Raw genomic sequence first — 20,418 nt, forward strand, 5'->3', positions numbered from 1 at the left:
AGGAGGCGATCATATTGTCACCTCCTCTGACCCCTCCGCCGTCGAAAATTATGACATTGCTTTAATTTTTTCTCATAATCAAAGAAATCGCATTTCTCAAGAAGTTTAAATATATTTATCCCTTTAGAAATCTAGATATTCTTATTTATTTGAGAAATTTAGATATTATTCTTCAGACAAATAGGTATTAGAATGATCGGCATTGCCGACTAGTCGGCCGAATAATCGGCAATTTGAAAACCGATTAGTCGGCTAGTCGGTTAGTCGGCAAAGACCATAGTCGGCCCATCACTAGTAGATAGTAGTAGACCTAGATACTGTTTTGGAAACTACTTAAAATGTTTCAGTGGATTTCACAGTAAATATATCTGGAGTTAATTATGATCACATAAGCTTAACTTAGTCGTTATAGCTATAGTTCCTAAAAATAGCAAAATGTATTCAAATGAAAAAGTAACCTGATAAACAACCCATATGGCACAGCGGCGAGGTATTATTTGGAAGAAATGAAGTACATTAACCGAAAAAAAACTTTCTCCGATATTTTTGTCAAAGCCATAAAAGAGGGAAGCCTTACGAGTCCACACTTTTATTAGAATTTTATTATCGAATTCGCGTTTTTATTGTAAGACTTCCTATGTGTAACGATCCTCACATTTAGTGTATCACAGCTTGTTATCGAAATATAAAGGTATTGTTATTCGTACCCACGTGTGCCGTAACATTGTGTTTGGCCATAGAAACATGTTCATGTGGTGCTTGAATAGGTAGCGTAAGGATTTATTTTTATAGTGGCCTGACAAAATAAAAACACATGGTCTGGTGTGGTCTGGTGGTTAGCGTATTAGACCACAACGTTTGCAAGGGTTGTGGTTTCAAATTTTACTAGGGCAAACGTCAGTGTGATAAGGATGGATTTATTGTACCTAGTCATTTTACAGCCTGCAAGACAGTTGTCAATTTCGAAAAGTTTGATAATATCTTGGTAACTCAATGCAGTAAACTTGCAGTCAAGGGTTTTAGTTCCACTACAACAGTCGTTTATTGGAGTCGAGTGGCGACCACGAGCCGGAAGACGTAGCGTGGGCAGGCCCCCCACTAGGTGGACCGACGATCTGGTGAAGGTCGCGGGAGGTGCCTGGATGCGACCGGTGCAGGATCGGTCTTTGTGAAAATCCTTGGGCGAGGCCTTTTTCCAGAGTGGACGTGTTTCGGCTGAAACGAACGAACGAACCTACATTATAAAGGAGAGTAAATTAATTTAATATAATATTTATCACGTACAATTATTTGCCTCCGTATTTTAACAAGCATCGTACCTACTGGACTCTTAGTTTGCAATTTAATATCTAATCCTGAATATCTGTCTTTCTAGACTAGAATTAAAATCTGCGCGTAACTATTCGGTCCGCTGGTCTTTTTGAATTTGGTTCACCTATTTTAGCCAAAGTTAAGAATTATTTCCGAGCTCCAAGGTTTAATATTAAATATTATTATGAAAGTCTTTTTTTCACTGTTAAAATTGATTATTCTGTAAAGAAAACTGTATAAGATTAATTTGATAAGCTTGGTATACCGCAACACTACGCACCTATTCTTCTCAGCTTCGAAGTGGATTCCTTATACTTTCATTTATTAGAAACAAAAACAAATTAAAAACCAAATATTTATTGACCAACCCAAACATGAGCTTCCAAGCAAAGTATGGTAAATGAAGCTTTATACAGACTTATAGTCCACCGATTCATACCTGGATCACGCGCTGGTAAATAAGAAACGGCGTTACCGATTTTAATAATGTCCAGCCCTTCAAATTGGTAGAATCCTTTTTTGTAAACACAGTTGGCATCGTATTTGACCTTTGAATGTGCAAGAAAAAGTTTGTACAGCATATTCTTGCAAGTCAATCCTCGTAAATTGACGACGTAGCTTGAAGTGTCTGCTGGGCTAGCAAACTTGAGTCGCCACAAGTAGCCAACAATGTCTTCTTTGACTGTAATGTCACCGCGAACGTATACCTTGTCAGTAGTGTTGTACATTGATATATTGTACAAGATAATTCTATCCGCTTCTTCGCAAGGAATTCTACAGTCCTTTAGAGCAACCAATGTTGACTTTTGCCTTTCGGCTTGACAAACATCAAATTGTAACAATATTAAAAATTGGATTGTACATAATGTAATTATCTTCATAATTTTATGCGTGCTTATAGGTAGGTAGGAAGTTATGAATACTTGTTAATGCTACCATAATACCATACTTCCAAAATATTTTTGTAGTTAGTTCTAATATCTAATCACTTTTTAAGTGCCAAGCTATAAAATCATGATGAATTTAGGAGGGCATTATAATGTTATGGCTAAATTATCATCTAAATCTATAATTTAGTATGATATTGGTCCATTATAATCATATTAATGTGAAACATTATGTTATAAACGTACATAATTATACCTATACATAATTCCTGCGTTACAAATTCAATTAATTAATAGGTACGAATAAAAATCTATGAAGTTACTGTAACTTGCACTTTGACACAGTATCATAATAATGTTAGCAAAAGGATTTAAACTTAAATTCTTTTAATTCTACACGTATAGGTAACATTTCTTAAAAAAACCTGCAATCGAACATGTCTCTCATGTTACTCGCTAACCGAGAACATAATATTAAGTTTTTTCGTAAGAGAATAAGGAGCGGTAAAATATAAATTACTACTTTTTGATACCATTGACTTCTATACTAAGTAACTATTACTTACTAGTACAATAAATTGTAGTGTTCATAAACCACTTTTGATACCACTTTATGTTGGATGAGAATTAGGTATATGTTATCTTTTCCCCTTTATTTTGCTATTTTTTAGAATTTGTAAATACAAATTACTAATAATCCTGATAACCCCTCGTGATAAGCTAAATATGCTCGTGTTACGAGTGAATTCACCACAATAGTCGAGCGGTGCGGTGGGATTCGAACTCGCGCTCCTCGGATCACGAGTCGGCCAGTCCGACCTCTTCATCGTTCGGCTATCGTGGGTTTATCATGTAACGTCTTCGTTGAGGTATTTATCCATTATTGACTAATTTTAATTTATACAGTTTTTATCAAATCCGAACCCGGCTGTCGTTTCAAGGACGTCTGCAAAGTTAGCTCATTCTAATCACAATCACAATCAGGCGGCTGCCCACGCACCGTCACCTCGTTACAGCTTTTATTAAAGGAACAATGAGGAAAATAATCACTTTGAGCATTCGGAGGAGTGTAGGATATTGTGTGTGTGCTAACAAAGTTATTTTTTAACCTGCTAAAATACATTGTCTGTTATTTATTTTGTGTTTCTGAAATGCTTCTCATCGCTATGTTTGATATTTCAGTCCTGAATAATGTTCTAGTTTCTATTTTATGGGAGTGTGTAAGTATATCACTTAATAAAAGGCCCATTCCAGGCTAAGACTTTGATGAAAGAAATGACCCATGTCAGGCATTCCAACTTTGATGCAAGGTGTTAGAAAAATAATTGAAATACACGAGTAATTCATATATTTTAATTTGATTAACTATAAAGGCGTTTATGTATACTATATAATCTTTATACGCTAATCCAAACATAAGCCTCAATGCAAAGTACGGTGAGTTTCCCTTTATACATACTTATGGCCCACCGGTTCATGCCCTCTTCCCGCACTGGCACGTAAGTTGCAGCTGATTCAATTCTCGATACATCAAAGTTAGTGACTTTGTAAACTCCTTTTTTTAAAACACATGTTTTCGGATCGAATTTGATTTTTGCACTAGTCAGAATAAGTCTGAATACAATATTCTGGCATGTTGTTCCAATCCAACTGATACTATACCTCGATGGATATCTCGGAATAGCAATCTTCAGGCTCCACAAATATCCAACCAAGTCTTCAGACGCTGAAAGGTTGCCGTGAATATAAACTTTATCGGTTGTATTGTAAGTAGAAAAATAATACGTAAGTAATTTGTCATCTCCTTCGTTGGGAGCTCTACAATCAGTGACATTAACTAACGTCGATTTATAATGACATAATATAATACCAAATTGTAATATTATGAACGAACATATCCATAATATAATTTTCATATTTTGGTATAGAAACTGTAGATAGTAGTAGACCTAGATACTGTTTTGGAAACTACTTAAAATGTTTCAGTGGATTTCACAGTAAATATATCTGGAGTTAATTATGATTACGTTATAATGTGTGGATGTATCGAACATGATTACCTACATCGGTTATTATCCTTTTTTGAAATTATTGTGATATTGCTATTTTCGGAGAAATTATACCTACATTCGTAATGTATTTATAAGTAGACACTTCAATGTCATCATATTTATTCAAAAGTAATTTAATCCATCTAAAAACGATTTTGCGTTAAAAACGTTAATCGTATTTTTGTGTGTATTATACAGGGTGTTAGGTAAATGGGTATATGAGCCAACACTAGCCCATGTTAACATGGGCATATAAATGGTATGGTGAAGTCAGAAATTTGATATCATCATTTTAATTTTTTAATTTTCATACAAAATATATTTTAATAAAATCTGATTTGTATGAAAATTAAAATAATTAAAATGAAGATATCAATTTTCTGACTNAATTTGATATCATCATTTTAATTTTTTAATTTTCATACAAAATATATTTTAATAAAATCTGATTTGTATGAAAATTAAAATAATTAAAATGAAGATATCAATTTTCTGACTTCGTCATACCATTTATATGCCCATGTTAACATGGGCTAGTGTCGGCTCATATACCCATTTACCTAACACCCTGTATAGTAATCAAACATTTTAAAATCGATTAAACCTAATTGTTTTCTACACTAATATTATAAAGAGGAAAACTTTGTTTGTTTGTTTGTTTGTTTGTTTATTTATTTATTTATTTATTAGGTATATACTACAGTTGACAATCGAGTTTTGTTAGTAGATACTTAAGTACACATGGTTAGTAGTTAAGAGCTAGATTGACAACCTAATTGTATACACACAGCATGATGAATAGCGACACAGAGTATAACAATATTAAATTATAAAGCAATAAAGTAATTTAAAGTTTCCGTTCTAATGGTTACCTTTGCGAGGCACCGAACTGAGTAAGTCTATCACTTGCCTACGAAATCTGTTGTGGTTTACGTCAAAGACATCTAAATCCTCTTCACGGCATGTCAGGTCGTCGTACAGACGACACATGCGCACCATTGGGTTGTAAAAGGAGGTGTTGTTTGTTAGCACTTGGAGTCGAAACGCTCGAGGATGTCTGGGATTGGGTCTGGCGTTAAAGTTTATATGTGATAGGAGATAAGGAGAGTCCAGANGCTGCTGGCGCTGGCGGCGCTGGCGCTGCTGCGGGCGCGCAACCGCGGTAAGGGACCGCGCAGCGACAAGCAGGCGCTGCTAGAATCTTAACACTACATCTCGAATCTTTACACACAATGCTCGAATCTTTACACATAAGGAAAACGACACCACGACAAATCAAGCCTTTTTTTTTTAAGAAAATTAGTAATTTGTATAGTACAAGTTCACCGCAATAGTTCAGAAACGACGTGATCTGAAACAACGTTTCTCGGATCTCATATCGGCTAGTCCGACACCATCAGCGTTCGGCTATTGTAGCTGTGTAAGAATAACGCCCTGGCAGCGCTGGCGCTGCTGCGAGCGCGCAACCGCGGTAAGAGCAGACGCAGCGACAAGCAGGCGCTGCTCGAATCTTAACATTACACGACATTTTAATTGCCTAGCCTGTTTTCAAAAGAATATTAGCAATTTGTATTTCACGAAGTTCCATCGGTAAGGGCAGACGCAGCGATAAGCAGGCGCTGCTCGAATCTTAGTACTATACGGTGACACATTCCAATTCCTTAAAAGCTTATTTTTACAAACCAGTCCCGTTGACCCTCGTGCTAGCTAAATATGCCTGTGTTACGAGTGTGTCATCCATACGTTCTTCGGCCATTATCGCTATTATGTAGTAAGAATTAACGCGGGCGGCGCGGCGGCCGCGGCGGCGGCGGCGCTGCTGGCGCTGGCGCTGCTGCGGGCGCGCAACCGCGGTAAGGGACCGCGCAGCGACAAGCAGGCGCTGCTCGAATCTTAGTACTGCACTATGAATACGTCATCGTATTGTTTAAAAACGTAGAATCTTAACACACACGACAACAAATTAGAATTCTTTAGAGGCCTGTTTTTAAAAGAATATTATTTATTTATTTAAAAGTTTATTGCTTACACTTAAAAGTTACTTAGTCATTTGTATTCACCAAGTTCACATCATCCACAAGTTTTTCTTCGGCTCTTATCGCTATTATGTAAAGCCTGGTCCGTGAGCACGTAGAATCCCATCCAATGACCCCAAGCTACCCATCCCTATCGCTCGCGCGTAATTATGTTGCTGTCGCTACTGTGCGACGGGCGCCCGCAGTGAGTGTGCAAGCTTGGGGTTGGACGGGATTCTACGTGCTCACGGACCAGGCTTTAGTAAGAATAAGCGCGGCGGCGGCGGCGGCGGCGCTGCTGGCGCTGGCGGCGCTGGCGCTGCTGCGGGCGCGCAACCGCGGTAAGGGACCGCGCAGCGACAAGCAGGCGCTGCTAGAATCTTAACATTACGCAACGACACATTCCAATGAAGGTTTTCCCGTTTGGACAGTGGTTCGCAGCATTTGGACTTCGCGTCTACGTATTACCATCTGGCGGATTTTTCATACGCGATAACCCTCATTCCTTAAAAGCTTATTTTTACAAACCAGTCCCGTTGACCCTCGTGTTAGCTAAATATGCCTGTGTTACGAGTGTGTCATCCATAAGTTCTTCGGCCCTTATCGCTATTATGTAGTAAGAATAAACGCGTGGGCGTGGCGCTGGGGCGCGGGCGGCGCGGCGGCCGCGGCAGCGGCGGCGCTGGCGCTGCTGCGAGCGCAAAACCGTGGTAAGGGCAGACGCAGCGACAAGCAGGCGCTGCTCGAATCTTAGTACTGCACTATTTATGCGATGACACATTCCAATTCTTTAGAAGCCTTCGTTTAGTTTATTTTATGTAATTTGAATTCACCATGTTCACCACAATAGTTCAGCGGCGGCGTAATCTGAAACAGCGAACCTATCTAGGATATCAGGTCGGCCAGTCCGACACCTTCACCGTACGGCTGTCGCTTTGTAATAAGCATTAACACTCTGGCGGCGCTGGCGCTGCTGCGCACGCGCCGCGACAAGCAGGCGCTGCTAGAATCTTAACACTACATGACACATTCTAATTCCTTAAAAACTTATTTTTACAAACCAGTCCCGTTGACCCTTGTGCTAGCTAAATATGCCTGTGTTACGAGTGTGTCATCCATAAGTTCTTTGGCCCTTATCGCTATAATGTAGTAAGAATGAACGCGTGGGCGAGGTGCTGGGGCGCGGGCGGCGCGGCGCTGGCGCTGCTGCGGGCGCGCAACCGCGGTAAGGGACCGCGCAGCGACAAGCAGGCGCTGCTCGAATCTTAGCACTACACTATCTATTCAAAAATTCAAAAGAATTCAAAATTCTTTATTTATTTCTTTATAAAGGCTTACTTAAATATTAATAGATGAAGCCTCCTTTTAGGCGTATGATTGCCTGTGCCAGGAGACAACGCTCTGCATAACTATAGGTGTAAACGCGTGGGCGTGGCGCTGGGGCGCGGCGGCGCTGCTAGCACTGGCGGCGCTGGCGCTGCTCGAATTTTAGTACTACACGGCGACACATTCGAATTCTTTAAATGCCTAGAATCTTAACACACACGACAACAAAATCGAATTCTTTAGAGGCCTGTTTTTAAAAGAATATTATTTATTTATTTAAAACTTGCACACATTTAAAAATTACTCAGTCATTTGTATTCACCAAGTTCATCATTTATGCGATGACACATTCGAATTCTTTCCTATCTCCTGTTGTGGACAACGGAAATAAACCCAAATATCGGCTATTGTGCTACCCAAACTTTATTAACTTTATTTATAATCAATAATTGATCTGACATAGCATCGAATTTAATTTGTTTAAAATAGGTACAAAGTTAGTAAGAGGTAAAATAGGTACAATATTAACATATTGCTAATTTAATTTTGACATTAAGGTCGAGTCAAATAGGTTATTCCGATCATTGACATTGACTGTACAAATAACATTTTATTTTAATTTACTTTGTAGTCTATTAATTTGATCTTACACAAATTACTAATAGCCCCGTTAGCCCTCATAACTAAGCTAAAATATAATATCACGAGTGGGCTCACCACAATAGTCGAACGTCAGCGGCAGGCCCCTCTTTCCCACTGGGCACTTTGGGCACGTGCCCAGGGCCTCGTGACTGAGGGGGCCCCCCATCTACTAATAGGACCTTTTTCCAGATGATAAGGGCCCCCCTTAATCCTTAAAATGCCCAGGGCCCCTAGTAGGTTAAAGACGGCCCTGTCAGCGGAGTTCGAACCCGTGTTCCTTGGATGACGAGTCGGCACGTCCGACCCCTTCACCGTTCGGCTAGCGTGGCTATAAAAATTTACATTATTGTTTAAAATTATTTTATGTTTAATTTGCTTATACATATCATCACATCACATTATCATTAAGGTCGAACGAATGAGATTAAATTCTATTCATCTTATCATAATTATTTTTTTAATGTCACATTGTTTTTTGGAATCTACAATAAGTATCTCATCTGAGTTTCTACTTAATGCCGTTTCCCTATATCTGTCTCTATCGCCCATGCATCTCGCTTTATGTAAGAGACAGGGATAGATTGTAGAGAGAAACTCCGTTAAGTAGCCCCGAAAATCTCATGCCGCACTATGGAGCGAAATTGCGATTTATGGACATATCGATTTTTTTCACGATTTCTATTTGAAAAAAATACCTATCGATAGGTTACGTTATTCTGATGAATAAATGCTGCACAAGTTTTTCTCTAAAACCAATAGTTTGACTGGAAAAAAATATTTTTCATTTTCGTTGTATGGAATGAAACATAAAGTGGTCGATTTCGACTAAGCCTTGACAGATCTTGCTTTGAAACTACTTGAGCCTTGTTCTATGGCTTGTTGACTGTAATCCTACGCTATCAGCGCGCGTCCAAAGTTGCCCGTTCACAAGTTATGAGGTTTTGAAAAAATTTAAAAAAGTAAGTAAAAGTGATTTTTTTTTGGAATATCTTTAAAGATTTAACAAAAATATAAAGATTTTATACGTTAATAATGTAAATTAACCTTAAATTACTGCTAAAAACACATTTTAATAAACTTAAAAGGAATTAAATCAGCGATTTTTTTTTCACAATTTCTGTTTAAAAAAAATACCTATCGATAGGGTATGTTATTCTGNATTCAGTTTTTATAATGTTGTAAACTTTAAGATCGTCGGCATAAAGCAAACATGGGCAGGACAAGTTTTGGGTAAGGTCGTTAATAAAGATGTTAAAGAATAAGGGTCCCAGGTGGGAGCCCTGAGGCACTCCAGATTTGATAGAAATAGACGAAGACTGGTGACCCTTGACTGTTACAAGTTGGCTACGGTTGAGAAGGTAAGATTGTATCCAGCGCAGTAGACATCCATTAATACCAAAAGACTCAATCTTCCGACAGAGAATAGTGTGGTTCACCTTATCAAAGGCTTTTTTAAAATCTGTGTAAATCGAGTCAACTTGACCGCGCTTGGCAAATGCAGAACAGATAAAATTTTTGTACTCAAGAAGGTTGGTCACTGTTGACTTGCGTTTCACAAAGCCATGTTGTTTCTCCGACAAATTTGACTTTACATGATTGTAAATGTGGTCATATACCACCGACTCAAAAAGCTTAGCCACGGCGCTTAACATACTAATCGGCCTATAATTTGTGCAGTCGGAGGTGTCGCCTGATTTGTGAATGGGGACGATATGCGCCATTTTCCAAGAAGTTGGAAAGATACCCGACTCTAAAGACTTGTTGAAGATTATTTTGAGTGGCAATGTTAGTTCCTTAGCGCACATTTTTAAAAACTTAGGTGGTATGTTGTCAGGACCAGCCCCTTTATTTGGATCAAGATTAAGTATCTTACGAAGTATCTCGTGCTCCTCCACCCTCAACACCGAGAATGAGACAGTATTTAGTAACGCTTGGTCTAACTGAGTTGGAATCGGTTGTGGGGGCGGGTCCTCGTATACCGAGCCGAAATATTCAGATAGGAGCTCACATATCTCTTGACTGTTGGAGGCGGACTTATGATCGAATCTCATGTTACTGGGTATGCTTTTAGATCCCTTACGGTTGTTAATAAATCGCCAAAATACTTTTATATTACTGTTCAAAGACTCCTCTGTCAAAGCTAGGAAAGATTTATAACAACTTTTAATAAGTTCCTTCGATCTAGATCGCAGCAGAGCGAAGGTATCGTAATCGCGAGGATTACCATACATTTTGAACAGTTTATGATATTTTTTCTTTTCTTTAAGGCACTTTATTAGGGGTGGCGTGAACCAGGCGGGGTATTTATAAGAGGTATCCTGATGCATTGGAGTGTGTTTGGCAATAGACTCCCAAATAATATCATAAAAGTTATCCACTGCTCGGTCCACCTCGTTAACTGATTCTAATTTCGCATGCCAATCGATGATTTTTAGTTCCGATTTGATTTTATCGTAGCTACATTTATTGAAATTGAAGCTAAATTATAGACTAAGAGCTGGTGAATGCCGCACCAACGTCATTTTATAAAAGCTGAAAGTTTGTCAGCGTATGCTCCCAATATAGGTTAGTAGAATGGTGGCGGATTATGAAGACGTTTGGGTCATCGTGGCTTTGGCAGCTATCCTAAAAAAACTGTCTGGCAAGGAGTTGGAACTGTCAAAACTGTCTGGCTAAAAAGTGGAAAAAATTCCATGCGCGATACAAGTTTTCTAAATTATTTGAACCTTGCATACAATATTTTTTTCGTTTTATTAAAATGTCTTAACGTTTTAACGTTTAACGAAGTTAATTATTTTATTAACGGTTTAACGATTAACGAAGTTAACTACTTGATTAACGGTGCCCAGCTATGTCATCATCATTATCATCATCATTATCATTTCAGCCACAGGACGTCCACTGCTGAACATAGGCCTCCCCCAATGACTTCCACATTTTGACTTTGACTTTGACTAATAAAAACAAACAAATTAATAAATCTTTTCTGTATTTTTTAATCAACTAAACTTAAAATCATTTCTTACGGTGACGCCATCTAGTGTAATATTAAATGATGACAGAAGTCCGAATGCTCTGTCTGGCATTAATAAGCTAAGAAAAGCATATTTGTGCAAGTAATAACAGTAATCAATAGATGGCGCTGTTTATTTTTTGTTATTTTTCCTTGTACGTATAGACTGTTTAAGGTGGGCTTACTTATAGTACTATTTAATTCAATGAAAATTGTATTGGTCTATGTCTCGCCAGTATAAAATTAATAATACTATAAACTATGTACCACACAACTATATTAACATCATTCTGATTTTAGGATTTAGTTCGATGCTTTGCTCACAGATGTCAGTTTGCGCCATAACCCGTGAATATTTTTTTCTTTAACTGCTGTCATTCGTGAATGTCCTAAATTCTATAGTTCCAAAATACTGGACTGTCCTGTCGATGACATTGACAGTGGGGCGCCACCGTCAATACCGGATCGCTGGTTCAGATTTTTGCCATGTTGGAAACCATATAGTTGAACGATGGTAGCGCCCCCCTGTCATTGAGTTTGGCGGGACAGTTCAGCGTGGGTCATCTATATTTTTCAAACATTTTTTTGACAGTGACAGCACTTACCGCTAAAAGGACGCCATTTTACTTACTAGCGCTATTTTCCGCCAAACGCCCCCAATGCTCATTGCGCAGCACGCGGCGCGGCGCAGCATTATTCGTAAATAATCTGTGGCGCGCATGTTTCAAGATGGCTACCACAGCTGTCACTGCTGTCAGCTGTGTGTGACAGTGAGTTATTGAATGTTTGATTTTGATAATTTTTACAAAACAGTAATTAATTGTGATAAAAAGACATCAAAATGAATGGAACAGATGCAGCAGACTTATTAATGAGACATAGTTTTGAAGAGAAACTTAGGAAATACGAGGAAAGCTGTGGTGAGTAAATATATTATTATGACCCAGGGTTCGAGGANGCTTGTGTTTTTTTGCTTTAATATTATTATGATATAGAGAGTCTGAATTAGTAATCGTTATCAATAGGGGCGGATGATGCTCATCGGTACGGGAGATGGGGTCCGCTTCAGTAACCACAACTGTGCTCGTTGTGCAGAAGACCAAATCTAAGAGGCGATTATTCTTGTTCAATTGGTTATTGAATTGCATAAGATTACATAATGATACATTTTCCGAGAGAAGCCTAGATTTAGCATCTGGTGGAGCACCAGGAGTCATAATATGTGGATGATCGCATGATTGATACCAGGAGACACCGGGCGTATTGAAATCTCCAACAATTACAACAGTTCCATCATGTATTTTGTTTAAGATATTACTTTGCACATTATCATAGAATGCAGCTAGATCATCGGTGCGCATATCAGGTGGTAAATAGCATACACATAAGTAAATATTAGGTGAGGTGTGCTGGTTTGATAAGATGCCTATCCAGACATCCTCGAACGGGCTTTCCCATGACTCGAGTCTTACTGCGTTAAAGTCTTTATTAATTGCGACCAGGACACCACCTCCGTCAGACTTCAGTGAACAGGTGGATTGGCGATCCCTACGGTATACATCGAAACGACTATCAAAAAGTTCAGAGTCAAACACTCCGTGCCTCAGATTGGTCTCCGTCAAACAAAGAACATCAAAGTTACAGTTCAATACATTTAAATACAATTCTGTTGTTTTAGTTCTTATTCTATTTACATTCTGATAATAAACCTTCATTTAGAAACAAAATGTGTGTTTAAATTTCACTATAACAAGTAATAATGAGAGTGATCAGACATACAAAGCAATAAAGTGATCACTTAGGAGTTTCAGATCTTAATTTGTCCAGGCAAGACATGTTTTTAATGAGCACTGCGTTAGACTGATCATCTTAATCTGTTTGTTTGTTTAGTTGTAATGGATAGGCTCAAAAACTACTGGACCGATTTTCCTGGGATTTCCAGATGAGTAGTGTTGATCAGGTTGGACGGGTTACTCTTGTTGTGGCGCTTGAAGGCGGATATCAGCACGTCACGATGGCGTTCGGAGGGAAGAGTAAGTAAGATGCTGCGAGGCCGCTCCGAGCTAGGGTTCACTTTGGCTACTCTTCGGACCGAACAGACATCCGTTTCAGAAAAAACCAACCTGACAGCCTCATACAATTTCTTGACCAAGAAGTGTAGGTTTTCGTTTCGTTTCTGTGGAACACAGTGGATTTCGACGTTACGATTTCTTGAGGCTTTGTCTAGTGTGTCTATACGCTGCTCAATGTCGAGGATGTTGATGTTAAATTTTTGCTTCTCTTGTTCAAGTGCCCTTATTTTGTCATTGGCAGCTGTAAGGGCAGCTTTCAGATCCTTCTGTTCATCCGCAAGAAAATCGGTAGTCTTTGTAAAGTCATCCCTTACCGACTGTATCGCCATTTTGATCTCTTTTCCCAACTGCGCAGTTATTTCGTTCGTAATTGACACTTTTAAACTACTCAACCTCGAGTCCAGTAAAGCACTAAACTTGTCGTATGTGATAGTATCAGGGTCAGGATTGAGAATTACCGACTTTCGTAGCGGTTCACATACAGACGAGGACTCGCTCAGAGTGTCATCCTCCACAGACATCATTGACAGGTTAGCTTGGCTTGATGAGGCCGTCTGACTCGGTTCCATTGTAGATCGAGGGCGTCCCATGGCACCGATAACGGAGCTGTTCTTGCGGGGCTTATCAATGTTTCTTGCAGAAGGCGGCGACGGTTGCGAACGCACTGGAGTGTTATCGTCTTTACGACGATTGCGGTTTATATTTGCGCAGAGCGGGCAACACCAGCGACGCTGTTTAGTTGAGTAATATTCCTTGTAGTCATTTGGCGATATGTTGACACACCCATAGTGATAAAGCTCCTTGCAAAACGAGCACTTAGGTACGCAGCTCTCGCGTATGATATTTTTACAAGCAGAACAGCTGTTCATTGTAGTAGTTTAATATTATCGTAGCACAGTAACAGTAAAGTCTAAAAATAGATACTGTCTTCGTAGCATCGACGCGCAATAATTCGTAGCGCGATAACGGCTATACTCGCTCGTAGTACTACGTCCAATCCTCGTAGCCCGTAGCAGCGTGTGACGTTGATGGTGGAATGTGGCGTCTCGCTCAGAACTCGCTTTGTTCTTGTCTTGCACCGCATCTATCGTCCGTGACGGTAAGTTGTAACAAACACAGTGACAGAATGTTTGCTTGGTTGAATTAAATCCACAAATAAACTTATTTGCACTGATTTTCAACGGGAACACATTTCACTAGGTTGTTTATCAGAGTTAGTGCAACGTTTTTATACACAGTTCGAGACAAATCGGCAACTTTAAACCACTAAACGGATCATTTTACGCGCAGCGCATTACAAACACTGTTGGCGCTCTGACGGTCGGTTCAATGAAAAAAAATTTTTATGACTCTATGTAAATGAAACTTCGCTGACTTGACCCCACTTTCCCAATAACCACCAAAGTGAGGAGCGTACGCAGGTGAGAAACGAAATTCGATGCCTTCACGAGAAGCGTGATCAATGATAGAATCGCTATTATTATTTAAAAATGAATTTATCTCTTTATTTGCTGCAACAAAGTTTCTACCATTATCACAGTAAATGATCTTTGGCTTACCTCTACGGGCTATAAATCTTTTTAAAGTCAAAATGAATGCATCCATTGACAGCTGGCTGACTAANTATATCAAAGTTGATATATATCGGATATATATCATAAATATCCGATATTTTGATATTTATAATAAATATCGGATATTTTCGAACCCTGTTATGACCATTGTTATTAACATTTCTTGGCGATTAGTCGCTTCTCAAACTAAACAACTTGAAAAATTATCCAGTGTCTAAGTAGCTCAAATGGAAGAGCAGTCGCCTGGCAAGCGAAAGGTCGTGGGTTCGATTCACGCCTTAGGCAGTTCAATTTTTTCAAGTTGTTTATCTATTAATTAATGATCTATTAGGACGCACCTGGGGCGGCCACTGAGCCCGTAAGTCCAAGTATTTTTATTATTATTTTTTATTTTATATTGAGAAGATGCTTCATGTTGTTTTTTAGGCTATGGTGCTGATGTTTTCATTATAAGTATTTATTGAGTCACAAATGGGTATTTATTATTAAAACAATAGTTAATTTATTGTACACAGACAGAACATCTATATTTTAAAATGCACTAAACAGGAAATTATTCAATCAAATCAATCATGTTGAATGTTAAATTATAACTTTACAAGATTTTTTTTTATTATTTAATTTGTAATTTTCTGGCTTTAAGTAGGTAGGTATGTAATAAAAAAAGTATTTTTAAATGGACATTGCTAGCTTCAGTGATATTCAAAACATGGTAGGTCTAGGTACTTACTTGTTTGGTGTTCTGTACCTAAAGGATAAAAATGGGGCCTACAACGGCCATCTATCTAGGCATCTCATGAACCGTAATAGGTAGAAAATTGTAATTTTTCACAGATGATTTAATTTTATTCCTGTTGCCGAAATACAGAAAAAAATATATAACAATATGTAAAGGGGACTCCCATACAACATATTGTGACTTTTTGGTGTTTTTAATATCCTCGGGTAAAATTAAAATTAAAAATTGTTTATTAACAAAATATTTATAAAAATGTTTGTGCCGAGGCTTCCCAGTAAGTAATCAGAGATCCTTGTGTTGGAAATAACTCGCATATTTCGAAACGGTAAAAAAAATTACATAGTTCTTGTGTAAAATAAAATTTTTGGTTAGGTAGGGTAGAGTATTAAAGTGAAAAAAGTAATAGGAAAATGTTGGAGTTGTAGGAAAGAGAGGGTCATCATCTTCCTGCAGTGGAGACTAAGTGACTTGATGATGTGATGATAATGATTATTATTCACATACATTTCTTTTCTTTTCAGGAACATCAAATAACGTATTGACGGCTACAAGAATCCTTGATATTCTAGAGCAGATGTCTTCTATGAATGATTTTTCGCTAGAAGAGAAATATGAGAAGTATGTGGTGGCTGACAAAACATGTTTAATATTTAAAAGGAACACCATTCTAGATCCAGCAATACTTATTTTACCTCGTGAGGAATATTTTGATACTCTAAATTTTATTCATGAAAGCTGTAATCATGGCGGATGTAAGAAGATGATAGAAATTTTTAGGCACAAATATTATATACCAATAAAAGCTGTAGAAATCTTTATAGATGTTTGTCCTACGTGTGGCCCAACGAATTCCGTGGCTAGCTCGATCAAAAAATTACATTCGATTGAAGGTTTCAATATTAAAGGTGAAGTTGATATAATAGATTTTCAACAATGTCCTGATGAGGATTATAGATGGTTGCTCAAATATCAAGATCATGGCACGCATTTCTTGAGCCTTCGTCCATTAAGAACAAATGAACCAAAGGAAATTGCCACAGAACTGAGTAAAATATTTTTAACATTTGGTCCTCCATACATATTGTGCTCTGAAGTACACGAGAAAGAATTCATCGTTAAAATTTTAAAAGAACTCAAGTTTCAATGGCCTGATTGTGTAGCTGTAGGTTCCATTGATAATGTTCACAGAACTGGCCAAAATCTAGAGAGTAACAAATCTATTGTAAATAGATTGCATGCTTGGATGAGAACAAATAATTCAAATAAGTGGTCATTAGGATGTTACTTTATCCAGTTCCAAAAAAATGCTTCATTTAATTACACAATTTCTCAATCGCCATACAGATATGTATTCTGTCGAGATCTTACAGCTGGTCAAGATGGCACAGTCTTCTCTTCCAGAATTCTCATAACAGGAAGAGAATTTACACCATTACGGATGCGAAAGGAAAAGAAACGCGAGAGTAATACATTAATTGCACTCAAACCTACCGAATGCACCAACACTGTCAATCCTTTTGAGACGACTATAGATAATCATATTATAAAGTCCGATGTAGAGACAACAGAGAGAGAACAGTTTGAGAAAGCTCAAAACCCAAATGAATATTTTAGCATTAAATCTACTGAATTCATACTGCCATTTGAAAATAGTGAATCGCCACAAGCATCCCATAATGAAATGAATATCTCAGAAAATAAACCTACTTTTTTAAATACGCCGAATGAAATGGATGGATGTATTGATTTTCAAAGTGATTCCAATATTCAAATACTTGCCGTGGAAATTGAATCCGAGGAAGAGATTATGAGTGAAACCAAAGACTGTGTCGTGTGTTATGCAACTTGTGAAGATAAAATGAAGAAATGTCACATATGTAAAAACAATATTCATTTGTCATGTGGAATAAGAATTATGCGCAAACTAACTTGTTTTAGATGCAAAGAAGTTCTAGAAAAATCAGACAAAGAATATTATAAAAAGCGTGTAGCCAATGAAGTTACAGAAATTAAATCGACGAAAAAGGTTTATTCACCAGCTAATGATGCAAAGGGTCCTCGTGAGCCAGGGCGCGATCAAGGGTTTTTAAACACATTCATCAATTTTGTTACGGATTGTTCCTAGTTTCATTACAAACTTGTCTAAGAAAGATAACTTTTTTATTGCATGATGAATATTACTGGATTGGATCTTGAATTAAAAAGTAATCTTTTGTTTTAAACTAGTTATACAGGGTAGCCAGGGAGTTGACTTTGAAAGCTAAAATTTAGATTCCTTACAAAAGGTGTATCTAAATCATCATCCCCATGTATATTCTACGATTTTGTTTAGTTTAGGAGATATATTTAATTTTGTGGTTACCTGTGGTTGGTTTTTAATATTTTTCTCACTCTGGTGAGCACTTTTAGTTTTTTTTTTACTTACTTACGCTAGATAAGCTTCCAGAGTGAGAAAAAAAATAAAAACCAACCATAGGTTAAAGATAAATCACAAAATTAACTCTGTCTTCTAAACTAAGCAAAATCGTAGAACATACATGGAGGTGGGTGATTTTAGATACACCTTGATGTAAGGAATCTAAATTTTAGCTTTGAACGTCAACTCCCTGGCCAACCTGTATGTATGTACATATATTTGAAAATTATAAATAACTTGAAAAAATCAGTTGGAAGAGCAGTCGCCCGGCAAGCGGAAGGTCGTGGATTCAATTCCCGCCTTAGGCAGTTCGATTTTTTCAAGTTATTTATAATTTTCAAATTAGTTTGAGATGCGACTCTTAACGCTAAAAATTAAATTACTATGTATGTATATTATTTAATTTTGAAATTAAGTGTCTACAGCATTTTTAACGTAGTCCATATAACTTAACCACAGGTTAAGTGTGAAAACTATGTGTATTTGACTTGTAATCACAATAATATTGTAATGTTATTAATACAAACAAACTATACTACACTCGCGAGCAAAAGTATGGAATCACTTACATGAAGTTGTTTCCACGCGATCTTGTGTACTAACGAATTTGTTAGTAACAAAAAAAGTGGCACCATTTTAAAGATTAAACTTTTAACTTTAAATTGATACCAAATTCATTTAAATCACACCAGTATTAAAAAGATATCCCGGCTGATGTGAAGAAGTAAAAAAAAGACATGTATCGACTGTTTGATACGTCGCGAGTTGCGGCCTATTTACCGCTTTATTTTTGAACAGGCGCTGCTTTCGGGGACTGGTCAATCCAAGTTATTCCAATTTATGTACGCGAGTCATTTCTACTAGTATTTAAGTATGTAATCTGTAAGTCTAGATATTAGCATGTCACTACCTTGTTTAATATACCACGCAATTTTGTATACCCATTATAAGATACACTTTACAAGAATGCATGGTAAATTCAGTGAACTGCTCCTGAATCGAATGTACCTACTACTGCTATCTCTATTTATTTATATTAACCGGCAGACAGTGGTGACTGAGTTTGTTGCGGCGCTTCTTCTCAGCACTTGCCAAATGTTGGTCACGAAGCGCTGGTAGGGTAAAAAGATTATGAGACATGTAGAGGCCCCTTAAGAGCAAAATGACGATTTTAAGAACTATTTATTAGTCTAAACAAATAAAGAAATTTTGACTTTGACTTTACCCCCTAAAAAGCACGTGTTTTCGGATTTTTCACAGCCCGCTGGCTGAGCCCTTCTTGCAATAGTGCAACGATTTGTGCTGCTTTTGAAGGAGTAGATTCCCAGGTAAAGTGTAAAAGAAGCGGAGATGTGTATGGATTAACGTGTGAAAGCAAAAATCCGAAAACACGTGCTTTTATAGAGGGTAAATAGGCCGCAACTCGCGACGTCTCAAACAGTTGATACATGTCTTTTTCTTTACTTCTTCACATCAGCCGGGATATCTTTTTAAATACTGGTGTGATTTAAATGAATTTGGTATCAATTTAAAGTTAAAAGTTTAATCTTTAAAATGGTGCCACTTTTTTTGTTACTTACAAAATTCGTTAGTACACAAGATCGCGTGGAAACAACTTCATGTAAGTGATTCCATACTTTTGCTCGCGAGTGTACATTAATTACATTTAATAAGTTTATAAAAAACATTATAATAGCATATTAGGTTAATGTTATTTAAAAATATAGCATAGATGATGAGCTTGATGAACTTGTAGTTTTATTTGGAGACATTGGAGAAACAGTATAATGCAGTTTTTAACCTTACAGATCACAGAGAGTGGCGCCATCCACAACGGACGTTTTAGCATAATTATTTGGTAAGGACAGGTGACTGACGGCTCCTTAAGAGCATTTGACGATTTGCAAGTACTAATTTAATTAGTCTAAACAAATAAAGATAATTTTGATTTTGACGCCCGTATTCACAAACAAGTAATGTTTGTGAAGAGTTTGTGAGACCTCATAAGATACTACTTCACAGTGCGCTTGGACGCACAGGGCGACACACGAACCAATCACAGAGCTCTATTCAACGCTGTGCGTTGCAAGCATCATTTGTGAATACGGGCGTGAGTTTCTTTCTACCGCCACTTCTCAGCACCAGCCCATAAACATGGCCTGATTTGATTATGTCCCGAAGTGGTGGTAGGGCAAGCTATATTTGGGATCTGTATTAAACCCCCCTAGAAAAGGCCTAAGTACTGAATAAATTATTGATTTGATTTGGACAACACTGAAGTGTTCCATTACATTGTGACTTCTTTAGCACTCACCAGTTGGCGCTACTGTCTTTCTTAGTCACTAGCAATTAGTTTTTGCAAGCTTCAATTT

The 20,418-nt window shown here is 37.7% G+C and overlaps 1 protein-coding gene across 1 annotated transcript; it reads left to right on the forward strand.

Moving 5' to 3' along the window:
* The first annotated feature begins 11,975 nt into the window (after positions 1–11,975).
* LOC114366263 (KRAB-A domain-containing protein 2-like) lies at positions 11,976–18,020 on the forward strand. Its single transcript, XM_028323091.1, has 2 exons — positions 11,976–12,165; positions 16,152–18,020. The coding sequence occupies exons 1-2, from the start codon at positions 12,087–12,089 to the stop codon at positions 17,753–17,755; spliced, it is 1,683 nt and encodes a 560-aa protein (XP_028178892.1). The 5' UTR covers positions 11,976–12,086; the 3' UTR covers positions 17,756–18,020.
* Positions 18,021–20,418: the final 2,398 nt, after the last annotated feature.

The sequence above is a fragment of the Ostrinia furnacalis genome, unplaced genomic scaffold (genome assembly GCF_004193835.3).
Source record: "Ostrinia furnacalis isolate ACB-3 unplaced genomic scaffold, ASM419383v2 OfSCF0606, whole genome shotgun sequence".
NCBI classification, from domain to species: Eukaryota; Metazoa; Arthropoda; class Insecta; order Lepidoptera; family Crambidae; genus Ostrinia; species Ostrinia furnacalis.

Excerpts from the sequence above, each read along its gene's own strand:
- LOC114366263 (XM_028323091.1), top strand. The coding sequence starts at position 12,087 with ATGAATGGAACAGATGCAGCAGACTTATTAATGAGACATAGTTTTGAA. Across the intron at positions 12,166-16,151 it reads GAAATACGAGGAAAGCTGTG|GAACATCAAATAACGTATTG; the intron begins GTGAGTAAATAT and ends TTTTCTTTTCAG.